The sequence below is a fragment of the Podarcis muralis genome, chromosome 4 (assembly GCF_964188315.1).
Source record: "Podarcis muralis chromosome 4, rPodMur119.hap1.1, whole genome shotgun sequence".
NCBI classification, from domain to species: domain Eukaryota; kingdom Metazoa; phylum Chordata; class Lepidosauria; order Squamata; family Lacertidae; genus Podarcis; species Podarcis muralis.
In genome coordinates this window covers 41,851,059-41,876,369 of record NC_135658.1, presented here as the reverse complement: position 1 = coordinate 41,876,369, position 25,311 = coordinate 41,851,059, and the positions used below count along the sequence as shown (strand labels likewise).

Here is a 25,311-nt window from a genome sequence, read left to right as displayed (position 1 = left end):
TATTCTTGCAGCAATCCATGAGATGGGTTAAAATGAAAGAGATTGACTGGCTCACTACTGAAGAGGGATTAGCATCCAGTTTAGTGCACAATGCTGGCTTTCTGATAATGCTTGTGACTGAGTTAGCAGTTCCACATTTCACACCACATAGAAACTAGGCGGGTCGTCGGAACAACACGAAACCCCATTTGTTCCGTGTTTTCATGTGACTGTAGCACAATTTTCAATGTTTTATGTACTTTACCCATGCAACTTGCATTAATCCTAACATGGTTACAGATACATGCAAGAATATGCCAGGCCTATCCTCCGCCCTCCATTACGGGCTCCAATTGCAGCAATAACTGGACCCTACTCTTTAAGTTGGGACGCGGGTGGCGCTGTGGGTAAAAGCCTCAGCGCCTAGGGCTTGCCGATCGAAAGGTCGGCGGTTCGAATCCCCGCGGCGGGGTGCGCTCCCGTTGCTCGGTCCCAGCGCCTGCCAACCTAGCAGTTCAAAAGCACCCCCAGGTGCAAGTAGATAAATAGGGACCGCTTACTGGCGGGAAGGTAAACAGCGTTCCGTGTGCTGCGCTGGCTCACCAGATGCAGCTTGTCACGCTGGCCACGTGACCCGGAAGTGTCTGCAGACAGCGCTGGCTCCCGGCCTATAGAGTGAGATGAGCGCACAACCCTAGAGTCTGGCAAGACTGGCCCGTACGGGCAGGGGTACCTTTACCTTTAGCTTACTCTTTAAGTTGCACTTTTCTAATCTTTCTTTGTAGATTTCTTGACTGACAATTTAATATATAAAAATATGGGCCAGAGTTAAATCGTCATTCTGAAGCAAAATGAAAAGAAAACAATAAACTAACCAATACCCCTAGAGATGGGGATTATGCCAGTATTTACAGTGCCTGACTGGGATCCTATTTTCTGGTGTAGTGGTGCCACCTATGGGCAAAACTAGTGAACAATGAGCACATTTTGCACACATTTTCTTTGCAAATCTTGAGCTATTTTAAGGGCTTACTTAGACAATCAAAACGAAGCATGTTTTGGGGGTGGGCAATCTGCATCCACAAAGGTTAGCTGAAGAACTATTGAGAAAAATATGTAGGCTACCTAAAGCAGAGTACAAAATGAGGTCAACAAAGCTTTTTTAAAAAAACCAAAGGCAGCTAAATTTTATATATATATATATATATATATGCAGGTTTTGGTGTCCTCGGGTGTCTTCCCGTGTAAAAGTTGGGGTGTCTAGGCGACGTTTCGACGAGGTCTCACTCGTCATCTTCAGGCTGGTGCTTTCGGCTTCTTGTTACTGGAACAGAGCAGGATCTCAGTGTTTGAGTTCCTATAAATACTGTTGAGGAGGTGTGGTGTATAGCCTCCAATGTTCTGGGCAGAGAGGAAGTTCCCAGGCTAGTGTGCCTTTTCTTCTTTTGTTCCTTAATTGCTTGAGGGATATCTTGAGTGATTTCTTGAGTGATATCCTGAGTACCACTTGGGTGGGTCATTATATATATATATCATCATATATATATCTCCAGCAGATGCCTAAAATGTCAATAGACTGTGAATTCCAGAGCAGTGGTTTCACCACACTACCATCACCTCCCCATAAATACACAACAAACATTACATGGTACAGTGATACCTTGGGTTACATACTCTTCAGGTTACATACGCTTCAGGTTACAGACTCCGCTAACCCAGAAATAGTACCTCAGGTTAAGAACTTGGCTTCAGGATGAGAACAGAAATCATGCAGCGGCGGCGCAGTGGCAGCTAAAGTGGTGCTTCAGGTTAAGAACAGTTTCAGGTTAAGAACAGACCTCCAGAACGAATTAAGTTCTTAACCCGAGGTACCACTGTATACATAAAAGTGTAAGCAGTTGAATAGGCCCTCATGGGCAAGGTGACCCCTCAACCAAGCTGGTTGCTGGCTATTATGGGCTTTATGTACTAATTAGGAAATTTTGAACTTGACCAAGTTACAAACCTGTAGACTGTGCAGATCTTTGAGGACAAGTATAATATGTGGACAAGATCTCGCTTCTGGTCCCCAAACATAGAGCCACACCCTGCACCAACAGCAGTTTCCCAATCAGGAGCAAGGAAAGCCTTATGTAGTGTGTTGCAGTAATCCAGTCTTGAAGTTACCAATACCTGGACTACTGTGGTCAGGCCATCCCAGTCATGGAACAGGCAGCTGTCGTATTTTAATTTAATTAAAATGGTTCAGTTGTTTTGTAGGTTTTAGCTTTATTTGCAATTTTATTTGCACACCACTTAGCTCTTTGATTAAGTGGTTCAAAAATCATCTAAATAAATTAAGTAAATAAATACCAGCTGAAGATGGTAAAGGGACGCAGATGGCGCTGTGGGTTAAACCACAGAACCTGGGACTTGCCGATCAGAAGGTCAGCGGTTCGAATCCCCGCAACGGGGTGAGCTCCCGTTGCTCGGTCCCTGCTCCTGCCAACCTAGCAGTTCGAAAGCACGTCAAGGTGCAAGTAGATAAATAGGTACCGCTCTGGCCGGAAGGTGAACGGCGTTTCAGTGCGCTGCTCTGGTTCACCAGAAGCGGCTTAGTCACGCTGGCCACATGACCCAGAAGCTGTACGCCAGCAGCGAAATGAGCACCGCAACCCCAAAGTTGGCCACGACTGGGCCTAATCAGGGGTCCCTTTACCTTTACCTTAAAGATGGTAAAATGTACCCCTTGCTACCAATGCCACTAAACCTCTAGGGACAAAACCTAGATCTAGGAACATGCCTAGGCTTGCTCCTTCAGAAGAAATGCAGCCCGCTTCAGAGCAGGCAATTGGCCAGTTTCCCATGCACCAGAACCATAGATCCATACGGCCTTTGTCCTGTCAGAAATTAGGCTCAATTTATTTGCCCTCATCTAGCTCATCACTGCATCCAGGCACCAGCTCAGCTCCTGTATGGCCTCTCCTGATTCGGATGTTATGGAGAAATAGAGCTGAATGCCATCAGCTTACTGACAGCATCCTGTCCTAAATTCCTTCATGACCAGTCCTGATGGCTTCATATAGATAGGAAATAGCATTGGGAATAAAACAGCTCCCTCCAGTGTCCTATGGCTTAACTGCCAGGGGCTGAAAAACAATCTGCCAATGCTACTCTTCGCTCTATAAATATGGCTAGAATAATGTAATACTGTGCCTGATATGCAGGGTCAAAGGTATCAAAAGCCACACATAAATTGCAAAGGAAGCAAGGTCATACTCCCCTTGTCCCATTCTTGATAATGGTCATCCATCAGGCTGACCAAGGCTGATTCAGTCCCGTCCATGGCCAGGTCTGAACTTGGACTAGAGCTCGATAATCTACACCATTCAAGAATGACTGTAAGTGCCCCATCATAACCTTCTCAGCCACATTTCCTAAAAAGTGGGCATTAGCAACTGGTCAGTAGTTAGTCCAAAGCAACAGATGGGGACGAGGCTTCATTATGAGTGGCTGCAGGAACCATCCCCTCAAGTAATGAAGCATTAACCATGTTCCCGACCAAACAAGTCTGCTACATTTAATAAATCAAGAACTTCATAACTTATAAACTAGCACCATATGCATTGGCAGCTAAGAAGATCAGGAGAAAAGAACTAGATAAAATAGTGGTCAACTGCAAAGGTGATTCAGACATTTAAGCTGGCGCATTCTACCTGAGAACCCCCTGCTATTATATCATATGCAACAAATAATTTCTAGGAGATGTGATTGTTGGTCTTTGTATTCACAGTGCCTGGTGTGTTTTTTTGGCTTTTATGGTTATTGTTGACTTTCTTTTTGTTTCCTTTGTGAATGATGTCATGGCCTTTGGCTAGTGCAATAAAGTTTATGATGATGATGAATAAACCAAGAGGGGCAGAGATCAAGGGGGAACAGAGGGTAGCAAGTATCTTGCTGACATCATTAGGCTGCATAAACATCAAGTGATCTCACAGCATCTCATGGGGTAGTGGCATTGGACACTTCAGCCAGCGCTACATCGGCACTGGAATCAGCATCCCAACGGGAGCAGGTTATGTTTGTTCAACATCAAATGCAAACAAATGTTTGTGGTTTCACATTAAGGAAACAGATATGGAGAGTGCAATGTTGCCCTGTCTTTCAACAATGATATAATCTGTTCCAAGACAGATGAGTGTGCTGCAACCTCCCACGTACCCAGCCTGACACATGTAGGCTTAAAAAGTCTGGATCTCTTAATTGCTATACAGGAACCCTGGTTGTGTCAGTGCCACAAGGGAGAGCTTGGAACAGGTGTGTGATGGGATGATGAGCTGCTTGTGCGTAAAAGCGTAGTCCCTCAGAGTCTGTGCACGTTCACAAACCTCTGTCTGTGACGGAGCCCCTCAGACATGGCTGCTCTAGTCACTTGCAGATTCCGACAGTGGTTGCTTTCGGAATCGTTTCCAGCATAAAAGCTCCTTAACGGAAACACGTCTTCTGGACTCACGGCGTGACAGTTTCCGGTGAGGCGTGGGTCTCCCTATGGGAGCTTCAGATACCTCCCCACTGTTCTCGCTGGAAGCGTCTCTGAGCCCTCCCTCCTGCTCGCATTCCCTCAGAGATCCACTCCTCCCCCGGCTGGTTCCTGCTTCAGCTGTTGAGTCTCTCCCAGCCTCCCTGAGCCCCTCCACCACCTGTTCCTCCGATGGCAGTTCCCTGACATCCACCTCCCCTCCAGGGCCCCCTTCACCCCCTCCCGTTTCCTCTCCTCTGGGAGGTGAGGAGGTAAAACCCCAAAAGGAATCTTCTTCATCTTCAGACGTCTCAAACATTTCCCTCCATCGGTCGCCGTCCCGGCTCGCTGAATCCTCCTCCTCCTCGGACTCTGTGAACCCCTCCAACTCCTCTTCTTCGTCGGTGGTGGCAAAGTATTCCCTCCGGAACCTCGCTACAGGCTGAGGCTTGCGTGGGAACCTCTGATGAAAAGTTTCTATTAAAACCTCGTCATTGACATCCTCTGCCCTGACCCAGGTGTTTTCCGACTCCGGTTCCCCTTCCCACATTACCAAATACTCTACTTGATCTCCCTTCCACCTGGAATCGAGGATCTCCGCTACATGGTAGCTTTGTTCCCTTTCCTCCATTGCTGGTCCCCGAGTGACCCTCCCTTCTCTGTCCCCTTTATACAGTGACAGCAATGACCTGTGGAAAACTGGGTGCAGCTTCATGTGGTTCGGTAACCGGAGTCTGAAAGCCACTGGGTTGACCTGTTGTGTGATTTCAAATGGGCCCAATCTTTTGGGTCTTAACTTTTTACAACCCCCTTTGAAGGGTAACCCTTGGGTTGACAGCCACACTTGGTCCCCCGCCCTAATGGTTTCACCTTCTCTCCTGTGTTTGTCTGCCTGCCTCTTATATTCCTCCTTGGCCCTGTCTAAGTTAAGTTGGAGCTGGCGATGGATCGCTTCCATTTCTTCTACGAACTGTTCGGCAGCTGGAACGCTCCATCTCTCCCCTTCCCCCCCTGGGAAAGCCCTGGGATGGCACCCGTAATTAGCCAAAAAGGGGCTCATCCCCGTGGACACGTTCTCCGCATTGTTGTAGGCAAATTCCGCCAATGCCAACTTCTCCACCCAATCATTCTCTCTGTCATTGACATAACACCTCAAATATTGCTGGAGGATGCCATTGGCTCTTTCCGCCTGCCCATTGGTCTCAGGATGCCGGGCAGTCGAGAAATTAACCTCTACCTGCAGTAAGCTCATGAGCTTCCTCCAGAACCTGGAAGTAAATTGTTTCCCTCGGTCAGAAACCACCCTCAAGGGGGCGCCATGCAACCTAAACACATTTTCTACAAACAATTTAGCTGTTTCTTCTGCCGTGACAGCATGTGAGCAGGCTATAAAGTGTGCCATTTTGGTTAACAGGTCTACCACAACCATGATGGCTGTTTTCCCTCTGGACCTTGGCAGATCAGTCATAAAATCTATGGCCACTGCTTCCCATGGTCTTTCTGGCCCCACCAATGCCGCCCCACCAATGCCGCCCCACACACCCAGCGGTCCTCTGGAATGACATGTCTTTCTTCGGGTGCTCCCTCCCCCTCCAAATATTCAGGTTTGCGTGAGAGAGCGTCCGCCCTAACGTTCTCTGGGCCTGGCACGTAATGAATCTCAAAGTTAAATTTGGAGAACTCCTGGGCCCACCTCAACTGCCGTTGGTTGAGCACTCGTGCCGTTCTCCAATACTCTAGGTTCTTGTGGTCAGTGCACACTTGCACCTTATGTTGTGCGCCAATTAGCAGGTGCCTCCATCTCCGAAAAGCCTCATGAATAGCAAGAAGTTCTCGATCGTACACCGTGTAGTTCCTCTCGGATTTGTTCAGCTTTCGCGAGAAAAAAGCACACGGCCTCCACTCTGACTCCTCCTTCCCTGGCTGCAGAAGAAGCACCGCCCCTATGGCTCTGTCTGATGCGTCCGTTTCGACTCTCATCTTTTTTTGTAAATCCACATGCAGAAGTTGTTCTTCAGAGGCGAAGGCCCTTTTTAGCTCCTCAAAAGCTCGCTCCGCCTCCTCAGTCCAAACGAATTTCTTCTTACTGCTGAGACAGTCCGTAATGGGCGCCGTCAGGTGGGCAAAGTTTCGGATGAACTTACGATAAAAGTTCCCAAACCCTAGGAACCTCTGCACATCCTTCCTTGTTTTGGGTGTTTTCCATTCCAGCACTGCCTGGACCTTGCCGGGATCCATGGCCAATCCCTTGTCTGACAGGCGGTACCCCAGGAACTCCACCTCCTTGGTATGAAACTGACACTTCTCCAGTTTCACCCACAGCCGGTTGGCTAGCAGCCTGCTCAACACTTCTCTGATGTCTCTTACATGTTGCTCCTCATTCTCAGAATACACCAACACGTCATCTAGGAAGGCCACACAATTCTTGTAAAGCAAAGGCCCTAGTACGTGGTTCATCAGCGATTGAAAGCACGCCGAGCCTGCTTGTAATCCAAATGGCATAACGAGATATTCAAATGCCCCCAAAGGGGTGAACATGGTGGTTTTCCATTCATCCCCTTTCCTTATACGTATCAGGTTGTACGCCCCCCTTAGGTCCAGCTTTGTAAAAATCTTTCCCTTCCGCACCCTGTTCAAAATGTCATCAATCCTGGGCATGGGGAAAGCCAGGGGCTCTGACACTGCGTTCAGGGCCCTAAAGTCACACACAAGTCTCGGCTTGTCCGTGTTTTTTTTATCCACAAAAAACACTGGGCTACCTCCCACCGCTCTTGACTCTCTGATGAAACCTCTCTTCAGGTTTTTGTCAATAAACTCTCTTAGCACCTGTATCTCTCTGTCTGACATGGCATACAACTTGCCTACAGGGAGCTGTGCCCCAGGCAGTAAATTGATTTGACAATCAAAGGGTCTATGCGGTGGTAATTGGTCAGCTTCCCTTTCGCTGAACACGTCGCTGAGATCTGCATATTGTCGTGGTACCTTCACTTTCTCCGTTACTTCCGTCCCTGCTAGGGTAGCTTGGGCTCCTGCTGAACCCTTTCCCTCCTTGCAGTGTTCTAAGCAATGTGCGGAGCCAAAGGAAACCACTCTCTGATGCCAGCCCACCAGCGGATCATGTAACGCCAGCCAGCTCATCCCCAAAATAATGGGAGCCCCTCCCAAGGTGGCCACATTAAACGCTATCAGTTCTGTGTGCCTTGCCACCTTCATTATCATTGGGACGGTCTGCAAGCTGACTTCTCCTCCCAACAGTTCCCTGCCATCGATCGTGGTCACCTGCAGGGGATTGCTTAAAGGGATCGTCCGTATCTGGTGTTCAGCTGCAAACTCTTTGCTCATGAAATTGCAGGAGCTGCCTGAGTCCAACAGCGCCTTTATCTTTAGAGGGTATCCGTTTTGCAACTCTAGTGACACTTCTATCACTAGGGCGGGTTTAGGAGGTTCTGGCGTGGGCACTTTCACTGCTCTTTGGCCTGGCTGCTGTGCCCCGACGGTGGCAGCCAGGCGTTGGCTTTTACTTGCTCCGGTATTTCCTCCACTCCTCCCTCCACAGCCCCCACCATCCCTTGCCATTCCTTCCTCTGGGGGCATACTCTGGCAAAGTGACCTGGCTGTTGGCAGAGATAGCATTTCCGGGCGCCTTTTCCCTCCTTCTTCCCCCCTTCACTGGGCTTTGAAACTGCGCGCGCGCGCGTTGTTCCGATTTCCATCGGCTCTGCCGGCGGGAAAGCTGGCTCTGGAATGTCTGGAATGCGGAACTCCTTGCAACGTTCCCCCTTCCCTTCCCGCCTCTCCAAAGCTCTCGCCTCCTGGCGCGCTCCTATGGTCAGCGCAGATTTGGTTAGCTGATCCATAGAATCCGCCCTGGGCCCCCGGGAAAGCTCATCTTTCACCGCCGAAGCAAGACCTTCTTCAAAAAGCATTTGAATGGGTTCCGCCGATAAGTCCCACCCCAATCTGTGCACCAGCATGGTGAATTCAGTCCAGTACTCACGGACAGATCGGCTTCCCTGCTTGCAAGCCATTAGCTGTCTGCGCACCACTCCCTTCTCAATATCGCTGGAAAACATGAGATCCATTGCACGAAAGAACTTCATTGTGTCCTTTAGGATGTCATTATGCGTTGCCATCAGGGGCCGAACCCAGTCCCGCGCCCCCTTTTCAAGATGCCCAATCATGAAAGCCACTCGCGATTCCTCGTCAGGGAATTCCTCAAACTGCACATTGAGAGCATATTGCATCTCTGTTCTAAAGGCATGGTAGTCCTTGGGGTCCCCCCCAAACTTCTGCACCAATCCTGGTACCTTTCTGGTGAACTGGGTGGTTTTCCCCTTCTTGTCTGCATCCTGCGCCCTTCTCTCCTCAAGCCTCGCCGTCTGCAGCGCCAGTTGGATCTCCAACGCTCGGTACCTTTCTTCCAAGCTTGGACCAGCTCCAACCCCTGCTTCTCCGGTTCCGGCTGGGTCACTCATGATGCCTTTTCCTGCACCAGCAGCTTACAAAGACTGTCGGAATGCTGTGATGGGATGATGAGCTGCTTGTGCGTAAAAGCGTAGTCCCTCAGAGTCTGTGCACGTTCACAAACCTCTGTCTGTGACGGAGCCCCTCAGACATGGCTGCTCTAGTCACTTGCAGATTCCGACAGTGGTTGCTTTCGGAATCGTTTCCAGCATAAAAGCTCCTTAACGGAAACACGTCTTCTGGACTCACGGCGTGACAGTTTCCGGCGAGGCGTGGGTCTCCCTATGGGAGCTTCAGATATCTCCCCACTGTTCTCGCTGGAAGCGTCTCTGAGCCCTCCCTCCTGCTCGCATTCCCTCAGAGATCCACTCCTCCCCCGGCTGGTTCCTGCTTCAGCTGTTGAGTCTCTCCCAGCCTCCCTGAGCCCCTCCACCACCTGTTCCTCCGATGGCAGTTCCCTGACAAGGTGCATCAGAGAACTGGAGAGGCCAGAGCATGATAGAGTCCTCCTTACCACCACTTGGCAGGAGGAGGAGAGAGAAGCAACTAGATTGCCCATTAATTACAAGCCCCACTGTGGTTAATGGCCTCATGGTGAACAATTGTCTATGTTCACCCTACATTAACTAATGTATGTTTTCGAAGTAATGATTTTAATCATTGTGAGAGAAGAACCAGGCAGTGAGCATGATTCTGGATTCATTGCAATCGAGCTAGCATGAAAGTCACAAGAGTGCCACTTTTGCCTTGTTGCATCCAGAATTTATTACAGTAAACTCCCAATTTATGTGGGGGTTACGTTCCAAGGCACCACACTTTTAAGTGAAATTGTGTATATTTGAAGCACCATGGAAAAAGCCTGCAATTACCCCCATTTCGCCCCCACCATGTTCCACTCCTTTTTGTGATGTCTTTGAGTCAATTCTGGGTTCACACATATCAGGTGTGCCTAAAACGGTTGCTGCCGTTGAATGAAATCAGGCATGAAGAAAATGGCAGAGATAACCAGTGAGAGATGGAAAACATTAGAATGGACAAGGGAAGATCGCATCTACACTGTGCTTGCTAGATAACACTTTAAGGACTAAATTAAAATGATGGTTTTTCATTCCTCTTTTTACATTAATAATCTTCAAAATATTTGCATGCATTTAAAAACTGAATACAGAAAACCGATTTTCACAAAGTACCAACATCTCACTGCTTACCTGGCGTTACTGTTCCTACGAGTGCTCGTTGTTTGTTTTCTGGATTGTAGCTTTGCCAGGAATATTCGGGTTTGGGGAATCCTTCGATAGAATTGCAGGTCAAGTTAATGTTTTGTCCGAATTCTGTGGTCCCTATAATTTTGCAGTCTGGCTTGGATGGAGCCACTAGATAGGAGGAAAGAATAACTTGAGCAAATTCAGCAACATAAGAATGGAAGCTGTTGTGTTGAGGAGAGCCTAAAACATGTTCTGTCTTCAGATCCCATCACCAGCAGTAATGCATGCTGACCTTCACAAACAACACTGACCCATTACAGTTTTATTCCAAAATCTGCACATCTTCACAATTTTCTTTAGGCACATAAACTGACTGGGTGGGGGCAACAGCTTAGCAGAAGTGCACGTGCACTGCAGAAGGTATCAAGTTCATACCTCAACTACTCCAATTTAAGGATCAATAGCAAGTCATGGGAAATATTAAAATTATTATTTAGTGAATTTATACAGTGCCCTTCATCCAATGATCATGGGTCAGTTTGCAACAAGATGAAATTAGACATCTGAATTTCTGGAGAACTGCTGTCAGAACACGTGGGTAGTGTTATCTGCTATAGAACAACTTCCAACCTTCCTCACTTCTTCATATTCCCATTGAGTGAAAACTTGGTTAAAATATATGGTTGTCTTCACCATTCTTTCCATTAGTACAGTGGAACCTCAATTTTTGAATGTAATCCGTTCCAGAAGACTGATCGACTTCTGAAACATCTGAAACGCAATATGGAAGCCTCAATACAAAAGGGAAACTCAAAACGGAAGCCGTGTGGCATGTTCGGCTTCCAAAAATACATTAATTCGAAAACCAAAGCAGTTACTTTCAGGTTTTTGACGTTCAAAAGCTGAAACGTTCAGCTTCCGAGACAATCAAAAACTGAGGTTCCACTGTAATGAATACCGACAGTGTTATTTTTATAGAAAAAGAGGTGCCAGAACTCACCATGAATGCCTCCCTTTTTCCCTTACAATAGCAATGGCGCCCTCCTGAGAGGTGCCGGAACTGAGTTCTGGTGAGTTCCGGGTGGGAGGAAAAGCCATGAGTACCAAGTCTAAGATCATCTATGGCAGGTATCTTCAACCTTTTCAGACCCAGGATCCATTTTTAACCTGAACATGCATTTGGGGACCCATTTCTTAATCTTTTACCATATATTTGCATGGTGGCAGTGCTCCTATCATGACTCACCTTAGATTAGGCTACAGTCCACTAGTGGGTCGTGATCCACCAGCTGAAGACCAGTGATCTGTGGCACAAACACTACATGATATCATCATCTAGAACAAATGTGCATGGCTGCCTTATGTTGCAGTGGAGCACAGTTTTAGCGATCCGATTACGCCCTGATCATTGCAAGCAGCACTTCCTGCTTGCTGTGCGCTGCTACTGAACTAGGGTGTGAGACTGGTATGTATACAAAGGGCAGAATGCCTTACCAAGGACCAAAAGTTCCATTGTTGAATGTGTCAAGGGAGGATCATCGCGAAGACGGACTGAGCATTCATAGGTACCATTGTCATTCAAGGTCACCTGACTGAGGATGATGCCAATGTCATGATTATTTGTATTGCTAGAGAAGTTCACCCGACCTTTATAAGCATCACTAATCCATGTTCCACCATCATCAAGGTACCGGTTAATAAATTCTGCCTAACAATAAGAGAAGAGTATCAGTTTAAAAGACTTAATTACTGTGGCTCAAATCTTTTGTTTGTCACTATAGTATTTTTAACCACGAAATGAACAAACAAAACACAAGGAGACCCAACCTATCCCTGTCTCCTGAATTGTCTCATTGCTGAGGCAGTTCAGTAGTAAAAACATATATCAAAAAATGCATTATAGTAGGGGAAGAAATCACTTTTAAGTGTGTACATTAGTCAAGAGCTGCATTACAAATATATGTTCATGATGATGAATTTTCATGAACAAAGCAAACACAAACTGCTGGAAAAATTTGGAGAGCTGAATTTAAGGCAGAAAAAAATGAGAAAGTGAGCAAACTGAAATTGACAGGTCTTTCCATCCCTACCTCTCAACCCTCAAGAAATACATTTTATGTACATGGTTGGCAGCAGCAGGGAAGATATGATCAGAAACTTATATTCCATGAGCTTAAAGTTGTTTTAGGGGCCAAGTCAATCTGCTGCATTGCCTCCAAACAATCAGTCAAACCAAATCCTTTCCTTTGGAGCCTTAAACATTAGTAGGCAATGCTCCCAGTGCACAATATTGTTATTCAATGGGACTTGCCTCCATGTAGTCATGCACAGACCTGGGGTACTGGACATTTAGTTGGGAGTTAACTCCGCTGAACACAGGCAGACTTGCTTTTGAACCATCTGAACCAGTACTGCTCATCCTGCTCACATTGAATTGAACTGGATAGGCCCTAGGGGATATGTGCCCCCATCTGGAGCCACCAGTTGCTATGCATGATTGGCGGCCTCTGTCAAGTGCTGGATCAAAGCCAAAGTGACAGCCTGATGTTATGTGCCACAAGACTAAAGATCTGGAATTAAAACAAAATTCAGGCTACCATCTGGCCCCATCCTCTTGCAGCCAAGACCAAAGGAACCCTTGAAAGGCTGCTCACTGACAGAGGTCAAAGAGGCTCCTCTGGTGTCTTGGCGCACCTGTTTCTTAACAGAGTGCCATTTTCTCCCAGACACTCATGCGTATCATATGCCTTGCACCATGGCTGCCCACCTCTTCTGGCATTTTCATCCAGGCAACAATGTCCCCCTTAGCTGGAGTAACAACAGAGCTTTCATAGGTACACGGTAGGGTGATATTATCTCCTTTCTTCACTTGCACTTGCTTCTGAGGTGTGTTTACGGAGAGGGCGTGAGCAGCTGCCACAACTAAAAAGAGAAAGAGAGGTCAGAAGGTCGACTGTTATCTTTGTCACTTTGACTGGAAAGCCAGTATGCATAAGTTAGGACGCCCTACTAAGATATCGCACACATCTGCATTCCACATCTGTATCTGCCTTCTGTAAGAAACGCGCTTTTTCGCCTGCTCTAGGACAGGGTTGGAGAAACGTTTTCCAACCCAAAGGCTGCATCCCCTTAGGACATAGGTACGCAGGGCAATCAATGTGACCTTTGTACAATAGGTTGCCTTCCAGCTGCACAAAAAACAGAGCTTTCTACATCCACGCCCACATTCCTCCATCCAGGCAAGCAAGAAGCATTAGTTCTTTCCAGTATTAATAGACCACAGATGATCACAAAGTGGTTTGCAGAACAATCAGTAAAACAATTAATAAAATAATAGTAGTCTGTGCATAGGGACGCAGGTGGCGCTGTGGGTTAAACCACAGAGCCTAGGATTTGCCGGTCGGAAGGTTGGCTGTTCGAATCCCCATGACGGGGTGAGCTCCCATTGCTCAGTCCCAGCTCCTGCCAACCTAGCAGTTTGAAAGCACATCAAAGTGCAAGTAGATAAATAGGTACCGCTCCAGCGGGAAGGTAAATGGCGTTTCCATGCGCTGCTCTGGTTCACCAGAAGCGGATTAGTCATGCTGGCCACATGACCCGGAAGCTGTACGCCAGCTCCCTCGGCCAATAAAGCGAGATGAGTGCCACAATCCTAGAGTCAGTCACGACTGGATCTAATGGTCAGGGGTTCCTTTACCTTTACCTTTAGTCTGTGCATATCACATCAGTTTATACAGTAAAACACAACATGGGGTGTGAAAGGATCTGGCAGAGCATCTGTGACTTCTCAGATATCTTATTTGTCCCTCCCTCCCTCCCACTGGCTTCCATGAGGCTGAGTTCTATGACTCATTCAGGGATGTACAGGGGGACAAGGTCCTTTGAACGTAAAGTTTTTATTGTCACCACACCCAGCTGACACATAATGCAGTTCCACTTTTTTTGCCTGCAACTAGTACGATAAGGGATGGCAGGTGGGAGGTTCCATCCACTGTCCCCCATAATTCAGTTTGCACACATAAAACCTATTGACAGTAAGAGAAGCTTGGCAACAGCTTGACCACCACCTACCTCTGAATTTTCTGCCACAAGCAAGTGATTAAGCGAGATGGCCCATAAGGCTCCCTACAACTCTATGATTCTATCTATTTGCATTTTATCCTATATCTTACATCCCTGAGGCACCTGTCCAACTTCCTGGACAGTCCTCCTATCTGTGGAAAAAGCTAGCTTGCTGTTGGTGGCCAAGGCTCTCAGATCCTCTCTCAGCTCAGGGAGCAAACAAGTGTGCCCACAAGGCTTTTTTTTTCCTGGCAGTGTACATTATTATGTTCTGAGGTAACTCAATTGTGCTGGAGAAACCGGTTCCTCCAGGGGTGGGTTCATAATCAGGTCATAAAACCAGCATTCAGAGAGAAAAAAGACAAAGGCAGAGAGAAAAAGTGAGAGAGCCCAACCCTTTTAGAGAAACTGCAGAGGAATGTCTCACTCAGAAAATTCCGCCCCCCGCACACTGAAATTTAAGTTGAGGGGAGTGTTTCTATAAAAATTCATATATGCCGAGAACCTATCGGAAAGCTGTATTTGTTCTGTAACCAAGGTAACCTGGGAACCCCTTGAACGTCTCCCACCTAATGGGGGATTTAGCTGAGCTTAAAGAGAAGGGGCTCAGGGACTAAGGAATGACTCCCAGTGTTTTTATTTAAAGCACATTTAAAAGACACCCCCCCAAAAAAATATATCTTGGGGAAATGTAGTTTACCCCTCACAGAACTACAATTCCCAATACCCTTAAATTACAGTTCCCAGAATTCTTTGGTTTAAATGTCTATGGCACTGGAATTTTCTCAAGTCTAGAGACCAGAAATTAAAACAAAACTAAGGCTACAATCCTACGTAGCCACAGGAAGCCAGTCCCATAAAACACACTTAGACTAATTCCTTTGTGTGCAAACACACATACATTGTCGCCCTAAGCCATTTTGCCACAAGAAATACGACAAGCGGCCGCTGGCAACAGGGACTGAAGCACGGTGGAAGAAGTTGGCAAGGAGGCACACTCAGAGTGAGCTTGGACAACCGGCAGGAGAGAGCCCACCCCAGTTCCTCTCCAAATCTGCTGCCAGAGACAAGTGTCTAATGATAGGGCTGGCCCTGCTTCCATAGGATCCAAATCCCAATACAACACCGAGGATATATAAATCATGGTGGGAGAGCCATACGCATTATATGGAATCTGGGGAGTACCAGGTAGCAGGTTTAAGGTAGCAGGTGATGAGAAAGGCCCCTGCTTGAGACCCTGGGGAACTGCTAATGGCCCGTCACAATTCTATCTGGGCTAGATGGACAAATAGTCTGTCCTGGTTTACAGCCACTTCCCGTGTTTTTCTTGTGCTGTGAATAGGGATGTAGGAGAAATCAGATTAATTTCTCATTTAAAGGCAAGCTTATCTAATTCACACTTTCTGAATGCAAACCAAACACAACATCTTTTTTAAAAAAACATAAGCTTAATACAGTAAATGACGACACATTTGTAATACAGTTATCATTTGAATTTTGCAATGCAAACCATGTAATGGGTAGAAAAATGCATACACATATGCATGTATGTATGTATACACACACAGAGAGAGAAATGCATATATTAGTGAAAATTAAAAAATGAATTCTATTAGAAGACATAGCTTTGCAACAAAGTGTATATATTAGGCAAAATTGCATAAAAATGTGTATAATAGGAGAAATTTAAACTAAATGCAGATGGATTTTCTTGAGGACAAAAAAAAACTTTAAACTGATATGGAAATGTGGAGCGCTGATTGTAAAAATGGAAAACTGAGAGAAACCAAAATTGACCCATTGCTAGGCATGAAGGCCTCACCCTCTGGTGTCCCATTCCCCCACCCCAAGCATTCTGCTTGACTTGGGGTAGCTTATTTTCAGGGAGAGAGAAAAGCTTTTCCTGGCAGAGCCACGGAGGGCTAGCTTTAGACATCCATGGTTGCAATGGCAAAATATTAAAATGTTGTGCTCTCTATCCTCAACTCATCTGTAACTGAGAGCTTTCTGAACTGCCTTCCCCCACTAAGCTCAGAACGTGAGTAGCTTAGGGCTCCAGCATGTAACTTGCATTCCTACCTGGCAACTGTGACCCCCTCTCCAAAGGGCTAGTTATTTAGCAGTGGGAATCTTTTTGGCACTTTATTTGTTTGCCATTCTTTTAGGCCACCCTTGATTAATTACATAGGAATCGCAGGGCAGTTTCCAGCATACATATAAAACAACATAGTATATCAGATAACCACATGATTTTGGTTATCCTATCGAGATGGGAAAATGGGGGAAACTTTGGAAAACAGATTTAAAATTCACCACGTGCTATCTTATAAAAGAAAACTTTATGAAAATGATCCACAGATGGTACCTGACCCCAAGCAAATTAGCCAAAATAAATAAAAATAACAGTAATAAGTGTTGGAGATGTAAACAAAATGAAGGAACCTTATTCCACATGTGGTGGACATGTCCCCAAATGTAAAAATTTTGGGACATGATTTATGAAGAACTAAAGAAAATCCTAAAACATACATTTTTAAAGAAAGCTGAAGCTTTTCTATTAGGCATTTTAATGATAAGCATCTCAAATGAATATAAAAGAGTGTTTCTTTACGCGACAACAGCAGCTAGAATATCAATAGCAAAATACTGGAAAAGTGAGTTAATATCAACAAAATACAAGTGGCAATTGAAGTTGTGCGAGTATCTTGAACTAGCCAAAATGACAGAACTAATAAGAAACCACTCAGGCGACAATGTAAAAAAGGAATGGGTTTGCTTCAAAAACTACAGTACTTGACTAAATATGGTTCCAAAAATAATACCTGGTTGTGCTTATATAAATTTCACAGAAATAATGGGGGGAAATTGATTTAAATAAAGGAATACAGATTATTGGTAACTAATGAGAAGTGTTGAAGCCGCAAAGGGATAGAGTCAATTAACTTATCAGGGATTCAAACAAGTTTAATGGAACAGAAAGAAAGTGATTGTAAGGAAAGAAAGCAAAGAAGAAATATTAATGCAATTTCTTTCTGGGAGCCTTTTGTATAGAATATTCAAATTACAGTTTGTATCCTTTGAACAATTGTGTGTATCTTTTAAATTCTTTTTTCCTTTTTTCTCTTATTTGTATTTTTTCTTTCATTTTTTCTCTTTTTTTCTTTTCTTTTTGTGTATTTGGGTGTAACTTTTAATTTATTCTTTTCTCTGTAACTTTCAAAAATGCAATATTTTTTTAAAAAAACAACATAGTATATCAGATAATACAACACAATGCAATATTTAAAACATCGCCCGCAAAAAGAGGGGCAATTCAGAATATACCAGGAGTTGGAGGCACCCAGTGAGATTTATCCAGTGCTATTTTTCTAGAAAAAGAAACTCACCATGAATGCCTCCCTTGTTCTCTTATAATGGCAATGATGCCCACCAGAGAGGTGCCAGAACTCAGTTCCGTCGAATTCTGGCTGAAAAAAAGCCCTGAATTTATCCAAAAGCCTAAGAGAACAAGTGTGCTTTAACCATCCATTGGAACTACACTACATTTGTCTCCACTGAGCCTCTAGCTCAGTGGTTCTCAACCTGTGGGTCCCCAGATGTTGTTGGACTACAACTCCCATCATCCCTCACCACTGGTCATGCTGGCTAGGAATGATGGGAGTTGTAATCCAACAACATCTGGGGACCCACAGGTTGAGAAACACTGCTCTAGCGGGAGGTTATTCTAGTCAGGATGCCACTACAGAGAAGGCCCTTACACATCACTTTGGAAGACAGGCAAACTAATAATCATGTACTGGATGAAGCAAAGATCACCAGTGTTGAAGCAATGATTCTTCAACATCAACTTCGTTGGACTGGTCATGTTGTGCGGATGCCTGATTATCGTCTTCCAAAGCAACTACTCTATTCCAAACTTAAAAATAGAAAGTGTAATGCTGGCGGTCAACAAAAGAGGTTTAAAGACTGTCTCAAGGCAAATCTAAAAAAATGTAGTATAAACACCGACAACTGGGAAACACTGGCCTGCGAGCGCTACAGTTGGAGAACAGTCTTTACCAAAGGTGTCATGGACTTTGAAGACACTCAGACTCAGGATGCAAGGGAGAAACATGCTAAGAGGAAGGCACGCTTGGCAAATCCACACCATGATCTACTCCCACCCGGGAACCAATGTCGCCACTGTGTAAGGATGTGTGGATCCAGAATTGGCCTCCACTGTCACTTACATACTCATTGTTAAAACTATGTTTATGGAAGACAATCTTACTTGGCTACGAGTGATCGCAAAAGAAGAAGAAGAAGAAGAAGAAGAAGAAGAAGAAGAAGAAGAAGAAGAAGAAGAAGAAGACAGAGAAGGCCACACTGGAAGGAACAAAAAGGAAGCAAAAGCCTACAAAAAGAGTCTTGCAGTAATAAGTCCAAGCAGTCATCATAAGGGCACTCAACAGTTTGGAGTGGCAACAGTGAAGTTGGCAGCCTTTAATGAAGTCATGCATTTGACATAGTTGATGAGGTAATTGCCATAAGCAACTTTTGATGAGGTGCTTTGGAAAGCCTGGGCTGCCCTGTGTTTTGTGAAACGTTTTCCTAATCAGATTTCTATATCTAGTTTGCAACAGGCAGGCAATGGGTTAATTTCCTAGGTGCCTTTTCTTTTACCGTTGCGCTGACATTCCCTGACTGGCTTGTAATCCAGTTTCAACATGGGAAGATCCTCGAGAACAAAGCATAATCGCTGCATTTTTTGCTGGGCTTTGACAACTCCCTGTTTTGTTCCATCCTGGCATGTCTCCTTCTGCATCCATTGTATTTCTTTCTCTTTTCTTCCTGTGATGTTCATCACATCGCTAACCGTCAATGCTTTTTTTAAAAAAAATAAAAAACCCTCCGTTGAACAAGCAAGTTAAAATAGGCTAAAAATATGAAATAAATTGGTTTTGGAAACTGATCAAATCGTTTTAAGACCAGCAAATGCAGATGCAGGACTTTAACAAAATTCCACAAATATGGGGGGTGGGGGGTGCCCTATACAATTAAAAGCTTAAAATATTAAGCTTATTTTATAAATTCCCTTGGATGGGTCTAGGGCAGGCATAGGCAAACTCCGGCCCTCCAGATGTTTTGAGTACCATTCCCATCATCCCTGACCACTGGTCCTGTTAGCTAGGGACGATGGGAATTGTAGTGCCAAAACATCTGGAGGGCCGGAGTTTGCCTATGCCTGATCTAGGGATACCCAGGAAGCAGGGGACTGAAAAAAAGGCTTGTTTGCTAGCATGATGAGCTATCAAGGCATTATGGACAAATAAAAGTAACGGAGCTCCAATATAATTATTTTTAAAAGAAAAACAGTTTTGGGAGGGGAGAGCAGGAAAGATGGGGTGCTTAACCCTTTCCCTGCCTGCTTTATCTCTACTACAAATCCTCCTCACTTCCTTATCCTGTCAGATGGGCAGGATGCAATAAATAAAAATTATTATAACTATTATGTCTAGAACAGGGCTTCAGGTTATTATTTTTTTCTATTGAGGGTCACATTCCCTTGGGGGTGTTCTTTTGGTCGCTACATGCTGGTGGCAGGTAGGAAGAGCCAAAAGGCAGGTGGTGAGAGCCAAAAATGAGTGGAGTTTACTGCAGGATTGTATGGATCATTTGTTCCCAGTGAGAAGCGGTCCAGAAAGCAAGAGTAGCCTCACCTGCAGCATCCAGAGAGCCCTGAGAAATGTGTGGTATGCCTGCTATAGTTTCCTGTATATGCCACCCACTCTCCTTGCCCTTCCAATTTTTCTGTTCAAAATCCTCTCCTCCCAGAGCTGTTCTTCTTTCAGAAGAAGGTCTTCACAACTTTGTCACATACCTTTGCACAAAATGCGAGTTTGGGGCTATGATCGGGCAAGTGGAAGCATGCTCATATTCGTTTGAGGATCAGCAGGATGATACAAGAGAGAGAGCGCTAGAAGTGTGTCCCAGTCACAAACGGATGTCTTTCGTGAGAACTTTAAACAGAAACTTTGTACTAATTTAAATATTTTTTCCCTGTAATTCTAGAAGGAAATCCATCATCGAGAGAGTCGATAGAAACTGTGTGCCAGGAATCCAGGGAGGCATGTCCATTCAGGGGTGTTCTTTCTGCTCCTACTCTCCATCAGCTCTCTATCTGGTCCTTGGGATTCTCCCCAGACCATACCCCCCTTCCCAGCCACATCCCCTTTCATCAGACCACAACCCTTCTTTGAGTTCTTTCGTCTGGCTGAAACTGGGACAATTGATTCTTGTTTGCCTGGATAAACAAGAGCAGGGGTGTGGGAATGGGCATAGAAACTAGCCTACTGTACAAAGGTAACTTTCACATTTGCTGCCATTCCCACTTTGGCCTTCCTCTGCCCACCACTGGCCTGTGGCTATTTGGGCTGAAAATAGTTCCCCATCCCTGGCATGGGACCTACAATGGAGGACCCTACAAAAGGCAGGGCCTTGATCACACAGAGAATAGCCTGTATCATACACAGAAAGCTATTGCACGGGTGTCTGTAGAGGCAGAGGCAGCAGGTACGGACAGTTTCTGGGTGGGTGGGGCCACGTTGCTGCTGTGTAAGCATATGAACTTTGCTCTGTTTGCTTACGACATTTTTATGCTGCCCTTCCTGCAAGGAGATCAGAGCAGCATACATGAATTCCTGCCCTCCATTTTGTTGCCTCAACAATACTATAAGGCAGGTTATGATGAGAAGGGTTGGCTCGCCAAAGGTCACTTGCCACGCTTCAGGGGATTTATGCCAGCTCGCCCCTGTGTCAAACATCCAAACTGCTGCAGTAAGCTACCTATTTGACTCTTTCAAATCATCAGTTCGACAGTTTTAGTATCAGAGTTCAATGAGTAGTTTTCAAAAGTTGCAAAGAACACAGGAGAAATACTTCAGCCAGTTGTTAAAACTCGAACAGAAAGAAAATGTTTAAAAAGTGAAAATGTGATTCAGTTTGGGGGAACGATGGTGTTTTATCACTTGATTATCACAAGTTTCTCACATTCAGGTTATGGTGTTTGCTCCAATTATCACATAACTAAAGGGTTCGTGATCTACTTCTGTCTTACATTCTAGGTGAATTCACTCTTTGTGTCTTAAGAAGGTGCCCAACAGGCACAAATCCCACAGTTAACATGGAGTTCATTTATTATGAAAGGTGCATCTGTTGAATTCTAAATGTTCACAGTTTCTCTGTAACTTATCTTGTACTGTATGTCTTCATCCACAGATGGGGAGGCAAGCATTTCAAGCAAGAGTGCTTAAATATGCAAGCGCTCTGTTTGAATCAATGTGAACAAAATCAGCGCAAGCATATAACCTAGCTTAGTTCTGCCCCTTTCCCTCCCCACCCATCTGAACCAATCCACAAAGCAAAACAACAAAAATCCTACTTCGGGAGGAGATGGTGGCAGGACCTCACTCCCACCCCAGTGACATGAGAAATATATTTTTCTACCAGGCACCATATAATCATATCCCAGGATCTTTGGGAGGAAAAGATGCCCCATGCATTGCTGCTAGCTAGTCCATTGCCTCTACCACAATCATCTCCCCTTTCCCCAAGATAAGGGTTTTTCTGCCTTAGGGAAGAGGAATGGGGTATGTTCTCAGCAGTGGAAGGCATTCCCATCAACTTGATCTCCCCCTGCCTAGAGAACTTGGCAATTGGCTGGACTTCCTAGGATGTCTGGAAGGAAATGATGCATTGCTAGATGTATGGAGCATCTCTTCACACTGGGAACCTGAAACTTGACTCCAGGAGGACAAGAGATAGTGCATCAACAATTGATACATGGGACATCTTTTCCTATTAGGAATCCTGGGACTTGTAGGCCTAGGTCCCAAATGAGAAAAGGTGCTCTGCAAATCATTGGTGCTCAATGCCTCCAACAGTATCTCCACTTTCTTCTTGCCTTGGGGAAGCAAGAGGTGATGAGAAGGCTGGGTCCTTGGTGGGAAGGGTGACAAATGATCCCACAGGTGTGCTGAGATTCTTTGCCCTCTCCCACTGTGGACCTTTAGCTGCATTGATGGGAGTGCCACTTAATCCTCAAGGTTAAGGCTTGCACGCTGGATAATTAAGATTAGCAGAGGGGAAGTTCTTGTAGTGTTCCAGTCAAGCACTGGGAAAAGCTGAACACTTCTAGGGTGAGCCAGTTGGTTGCTCATCCCTAGTGAGGTCGGCCAGAATTCATCCCACAGTTAAATGCACTTTAGATGCTCCTTGCCACACTTCCTATCATCTGAGTTTTGTCACCCACTATGTCAGAACAAGTCTTTATGGGTTTCCCATATTTTTGTGCCCAGGAATGGGGTACATGTTTTTGAATGGGGGGGGGGGAATAAAAGAAGTGACAATCTAGCTCAGAAAATACTGTAGTGTGTGCTGTGTCCCCTCAGTGCACAAATATCAGTAGCAGATTGCACAGAAAAGTGCTGTTCAGGTCATAGCCCAAGTCCCGCCAAGGTATCTAATCCTGAATGAAATGAGAGTATGCAACACTGTCCCATCCATCACTTATTCTTTTCTCTCTCTTTTTAATGCTGATCACTTTTGTGACAAATAGCCACACAAAGAGGTGTGAGCTTGCATCCTGTATTACTGTGGATTTTTTTTTAATCTATTCTACTGGGGAGCAGGGAAGGGAGGAACAATGCATAGTGTAGTGGTTAAGAGAGTAGATGAGTCAGGAACCCAAGCCCCCCCCCCCCCAATCCCATCTCCATCATAAATCCGTTAGTTATCCACCTGTGGCAAGCTAGGAAAGGACCATAACTCAGTAGTGCAGCAAATGTACAACAAGGTTCAACTTTGGCATCTCTGGATAAAGGATCTCGTGTACGGATTCTGAAGTCTTAGGGATCCACTATGAATTAGAGCAATACAGTACTGACTTAGGTGGACCAATGTCCTCACTCTGTGTAAGGAAGCTTCATATGCTTAGGATTTCTCCACTTAACCTAAGTGGAGAGACTTCATTCATTTAAGAAAACCATTTCAGAATGTTCCTTTCCTCGTGTCAATGCACTGCAAACAACTTAGGATAATTAAAATCTTGGCAGAGCAGTGTGCCAGGGTAGCCGTCCTGCTTCTGTGTTTCTGTATTAATCTAATGCTAGATGAACAGTTTGGCACTGCTGTTGCATTCTGGTAGCCCACAACATTAAGGGAATAATTTAAATGAAACATTAAAAAGTCAGCATTTATAAATTGGTGTAGTCCTAGGTCCTGTGCTGCTTAACCCTGGAAATATCACAAAGGTACCCATAACACTGCTTCTTCATCCACATTCTACGCGGCTGTTGCAAAGTACATAGAGGTGCCAATGGGGGGGGGGGGATAACATTTTCTCAACAGTAACAAAGAATTGTATGAGTACAGGGTCAGTGCAGTATCCCAGTAACAGAAAGACTTTATGGGAGACACCAAAATCCTGCACAACAGATTGGTATCTACTATAAATTTGTTGGACTGCAAGGCCTGAGATTTGTACGATGAAATATCCATGGGCACCTTCTCCCTGTCCATCGCACTAGCATACCACTGGTAGGCAAAAAGTACTACTCACCTGCACTGAGTATAAACCATGTTACTTCCTTGTTCGCCATCATGGTGCGCTTTTCCCCTCACCCAAGCAAACATCCAGGTAATGAAAGATAAATCTGAAGTTTGAGGGAAGGACAACCTGCCTTCCTGCTGTAGCCTGGACTGTCTCCCCTCTTCTGTGCTGTATGTGCTGTTTCTGCTTCCTTCCCCTTTCACCCTTGCTCACCTTCCCGCCCCTTCAAACTAGGAGGGCAGGCTGTGTTCTTATCTTTTCCCTTTCAAGCTGAAGGAAACTACCCTGCCTGTTTAATTGACCCTATCCGCACCTAAGCAAACAACCTATCATTCCTGATCCCTTCTGACAGACGAGTACACAAAGGAAGCAATAACGTATCACAAACGCCCAGGTGAAAGTGCTCGTGCAAGTACCATGAGAAAAATATTATGGTAAGAAGACCACACTGCTGCTGCTGCTGCAGGCACTACAATTTTTTTGGTGATTATTCAAGAGTGCTGCTTGCTTCAGCCATTAAAGACATCAAGACTAGGTGTTATCTGTGGCAGCCTAGCCTAATTTCTATTCATTCTGCTAACCTGACAGATGTGCTACAATATTTTGTTTATTCAGCACTGTTTTCATGTTGTGTGCTGTTAAAACACTTTCCACTTTCTCCACCCACTGTGCTGCAATTTACTGTCTAGGGTACATTTATAGCTATAGCTCAGAAAATCACTATTATGTTTCTGGAATCCTGGCTTTTCTTAATTTTCCTCAGGCACCACCTGTAGTTGCCTGAAACAGGGGCCAAAGGGTTGTGTTACCTCTCACAAACCCTTGAGAGATCACTGTATTGTTGCTATCATATATTTCTGCTTCACTCACATACAAGAGTACCAGAAATGTGTCCCTTTCACAATACATAAAAAGTTGAACTTTGGCGCAAGTTTGGAACACATTCTGTGTACACACAAGACATCACAACTATTTGAAAATTCCAGGTATGGAGTATTTTTGTGTCCATTGTTTGAAACTGAGGGCACTTCCAAACTGTCTTTATTTTTATGTAGGATTCTATCCATACAGAAAATTCAGGTTACAAAAGTAAAGCAGGTTTGGAGTTCCTGCGCCCATTTTATCATTACATCTTTGACTTCTTCATCTTTTAGGTGCCAATTTAATAATAATTTATACATTTTAGACAGATTTTTTTTTTATTTGAGAGGAGTTCTTTATCTAGTTCAGAAATTATCTTGTCATACCCATTTTCCATTTTATCTTGTTTAAAAATTCCGTTGAGTGGATGATATTGCAGCCAACTTACACCAATATGTTTTAATGTGTCATAGTCTTTCAGTCATAGTTGGTTATCTCATTCTTCTAAGACTGTACTTTTGAGATAAGGAAAGTGACATGTTCCAGTACCAACCTGGTAGGGTAGCCTAGTAAATCTGGGGTTCCCATTCTATTTCTGTCTCTCTCTGTTGCCACCACCCACTAATGTGGCGCCTAGGGCAAGGGGTGTGGGA

The 25,311-nt window shown here is 45.0% G+C and overlaps 1 protein-coding gene across 1 annotated transcript in view; it reads right to left on the bottom strand.

Annotated features, from left to right (window-relative positions):
• Positions 1 to 24,030, bottom strand: part of GPA33 (glycoprotein A33) — a 28,741-nt gene extending 4,711 nt beyond the window's left edge. Inside the window, exons 1-4 of the mRNA XM_028726850.2 lie at positions 23,807 to 24,030; positions 12,914 to 13,068; positions 11,641 to 11,854; positions 10,150 to 10,314 (exon numbers count right to left, since the gene is read on the bottom strand). Of these exons, the coding sequence (XP_028582683.2) occupies positions 10,150 to 10,314; positions 11,641 to 11,854; positions 12,914 to 13,068; positions 23,807 to 23,849 (577 nt within the window). The 5' untranslated portion in view covers positions 23,850 to 24,030. The remainder of the gene's footprint in view (positions 1 to 10,149; positions 10,315 to 11,640; positions 11,855 to 12,913; positions 13,069 to 23,806) is intronic.
• Between the last annotated feature and the right edge of the window lie 1,281 nt (positions 24,031 to 25,311).